Source organism: Quercus robur, chromosome 3 (genome assembly GCF_932294415.1).
Source record: "Quercus robur chromosome 3, dhQueRobu3.1, whole genome shotgun sequence".
In the NCBI taxonomy this organism is placed as follows: Eukaryota; Viridiplantae; Streptophyta; class Magnoliopsida; order Fagales; family Fagaceae; genus Quercus; species Quercus robur.
In genome coordinates this window covers 9,431,641-9,434,361 of record NC_065536.1, presented here as the reverse complement: position 1 = coordinate 9,434,361, position 2,721 = coordinate 9,431,641, and the positions used below count along the sequence as shown (strand labels likewise).

The window sequence follows — 2,721 nt, the reverse complement described above, 5'->3', positions numbered from 1 at the left end:
AAAAAATATCACTATTACTTAATGCTAAAAGGAAAAGGGAAAAAAATAGAAAAAAAAGAGAGATTATAAAATTAAAATATTACTAATTCTCATGACAGGTGTTATTGCCAACCCACCATGCACTAACTACTTGGCCCATACTTGATTTTTTCCTCTCTCACTTAACTTCTACTTTTTTAATTTTAATTTTAATTCTTAAAATTTTTTTAAATGCTCTCTCAACTCTTAAAGGTTCTTCATTCCTTCTTTTTAAGTGAATTCTTCACACTCAAAGCAGCCCCTTCCTCTCCCTCTCTCTCTCTCTCCCCATCACTGAAAAACCCAACTGTCTCTTTACCTCTTCCTCCAATGGCAGCCCCAGAAGCTAAAGAAGTACCACCTAAAGAAGTAATGGTAGAAGAAAATTCAGAACCTCTCAATTGCAAGGTATATATACAAAACATGGTTTCATTAAACACCCACTTCTTCTCTCTAAACAACCTTTCAACTCTCACACATGCTTCTAAGTTCTAACCCCTTCTTATCTCTTATTTTTATTTCCAGAAATGGGTCTTGAAAGTCTCCATTCACTGTGAAGGATGCAAAAGAAAAGTAAAAAAGGTTCTACATAGCGTTGAAGGTAACCCCCAAACCCTAACGTTACATCAGTTCTTTTTTTTCCCTGTTTGAAACTCAGACTTCAGACTTTCCTTTACTTTTCTCATAGGGCTCTTTTTCATTAGTTTTGCCTTAGTTTCATCATATCCTTTAGGTTATTACTCTCTCTCCCTCTCTCTTGTAAGGTTTAGGCGCTTAGCAGCTGTTCTTAGCTGTTTTCTTTTTGCTTGTGTTTTTTCCTATTTATTTATTTTTCCCTTTTTCTTCTTAGTTTCACCTTATCACTGAGTTTTCTTTGCTTTTCTCTTTCATTTCCATATTTGGTTTGTTTCAGCTCAAATCTTCAGGCTTTCCCATTTCTCATTCCCTGCAATATATATCATTCTTGCCCTTAACAAATTTGCCAACTTCTTGTTTGATTCTCAGGTGTTTACGAGACAGATATTGATTTGAAGCAACAAAAAGCCATAGTAACAGTGAAAGGGAATGTACACCCTGAGACTTTGATTAGAAAATTGATAAAGACAGGGAGACCTGCAGAGCTTTGGCCTGAAAAAGAGAAAAAGCAAAGCAAATCAAAGAATAAGAAAGAGAAACAAAGTGATCAAGAGAGCGCTGAAGAAAGCAACCATGGTGAAGACAAGGAAAAAGAAGCAGTGAAAGTTGAAGGTCATCATGTCCAAGACCCTTCTAAACATAGTGAAGGTGGTTGTCCAAGTAAAAATGGTGAGGTCACCAGTAAAGCCAGTGGACAAGTTAAAGAGCAAAAGCCTGAGGTGAAGCAAACTGTGACCTCTCCAGCCGGTAGCCAGCCACCGGTGGCTGAGAAGATTAGTGTTGGTTGTGAAAATGAGAATGGGGTTGAGAAAAGTGGCGGCGGTGGTGGTGGCGGCGGCAGTGGCAGTGGAGGTAAAAAGAAGAAAAAGAAGGGGCACAAAGTGAGTGTCAAAATTGAAGAGGGTGTAGAACATCCTGGCGATGCACCCCCAAGCACTGGATCACCAATTCATGCTCAAGCACCTCACAGTCATGGTCAAAACCCATATCCAGCCAATCACAGCTCTCCACCTCAGCATGTGTACCGTCAAAGTTCACCACAACATTATTATTCACATTCACAGCCACAGCATTATTATTCAGCTCCACCAGTGTATGCCACAAGTTATAGCATGGCACAACCTACTAGTAGCCATGGTACATCATATTATGCCTCACCAACGCCACCCAATTCACACGTGTACATTCATGAGACTGAGTACGAGAATGATCATCCTCCACCGTCCGATTATTATTATGACTCCTATCAACCACATCCATCAGATTCGTTCGAGCTTTTCAGTGATGAAAATCCAAATGGGTGCTCAATCATGTGACATTTTGTGTGGAAATGGAACGTGCTGAACGTTTGTGGGGGATATAGCTAGGCCAGCTTATACTACTTGTATAAGCCAATGGGGATAATTTTTGTAATGTATAATGTAGATATGAAAAAAAGGAAAGTAGCAGTTTGAGTTAGGGGAAGGGAAAATAAATGGGGGTTGGTTGAAGTGGGGTTTTGTGGCTCTATTTTGTACGTACTCTTTTCAAGATTGGTCCAAAAGTTACTACCCTTGTAATGCCTAGTTGTTTGTAGGCCCCCATTTCTCTCTCTTACACGTATAAGGTAGATTTGCTTTATTATGTTTTCTGAATAGAACTTTATTGATCAATGAAACTACTAATATTTGCTCCCCAAAAAAAAAAAAAAAACTACTAATGTACACATATAATGTCATTATGCCTGCAGCTCAATACTCACTAGTGTACTCGTGGGGCTAGTTAGCATAACAGGTATGATGATCAATTTTTTTGCTTTTGTAAGTAGGACATTATTATGGCAGCCTTAACTTTTAGTATTTGTAAATAGGATATTATTATGGTAACGCTAAGAACTTTTTACCTTTTTTTTTTTTTTTTTATTATAGAAGAAATGCGGTTATGACATATGATAGGGAACGGGAACAAGTGCTATGGATAGGTCAATAAAACCATGGTGAGTAAAAAATATTTTTTGACCATTCAAAGTCACAAAATCTGGCTCAATTGGGCACGTTTCTAAAGGCAGGGGATGAAAATTTGGGAAAA

General features: G+C 38.1%; 1 protein-coding gene across 1 annotated transcript; it reads left to right on the top strand.

The window, feature by feature from the left end:
- The first annotated feature begins 247 nt into the window (after positions 1-247).
- LOC126716962 (heavy metal-associated isoprenylated plant protein 35-like) lies at positions 248-2,274 on the top strand. Its single transcript, XM_050418037.1, has 3 exons — positions 248-426; positions 544-619; positions 1,024-2,274. The coding sequence occupies exons 1-3, from the start codon at positions 349-351 to the stop codon at positions 1,968-1,970; spliced, it is 1,101 nt and encodes a 366-aa protein (XP_050273994.1). The 5' UTR covers positions 248-348; the 3' UTR covers positions 1,971-2,274.
- Positions 2,275-2,721: the final 447 nt, after the last annotated feature.

Bases quoted from the DNA above. Each gene is read 5' to 3' on its own strand.
- LOC126716962 (XM_050418037.1), top strand. From the start codon at position 349: ATGGCAGCCCCAGAAGCTAAAGAAGTACCACCTAAAGAAGTAATGGTA. The intron at 427-543 runs GTATATATACAA...TTTTATTTCCAG, and splicing joins CAGAACCTCTCAATTGCAAG to AAATGGGTCTTGAAAGTCTC. The intron at 620-1,023 runs GTAACCCCCAAA...TTTGATTCTCAG, and splicing joins GGTTCTACATAGCGTTGAAG to GTGTTTACGAGACAGATATT.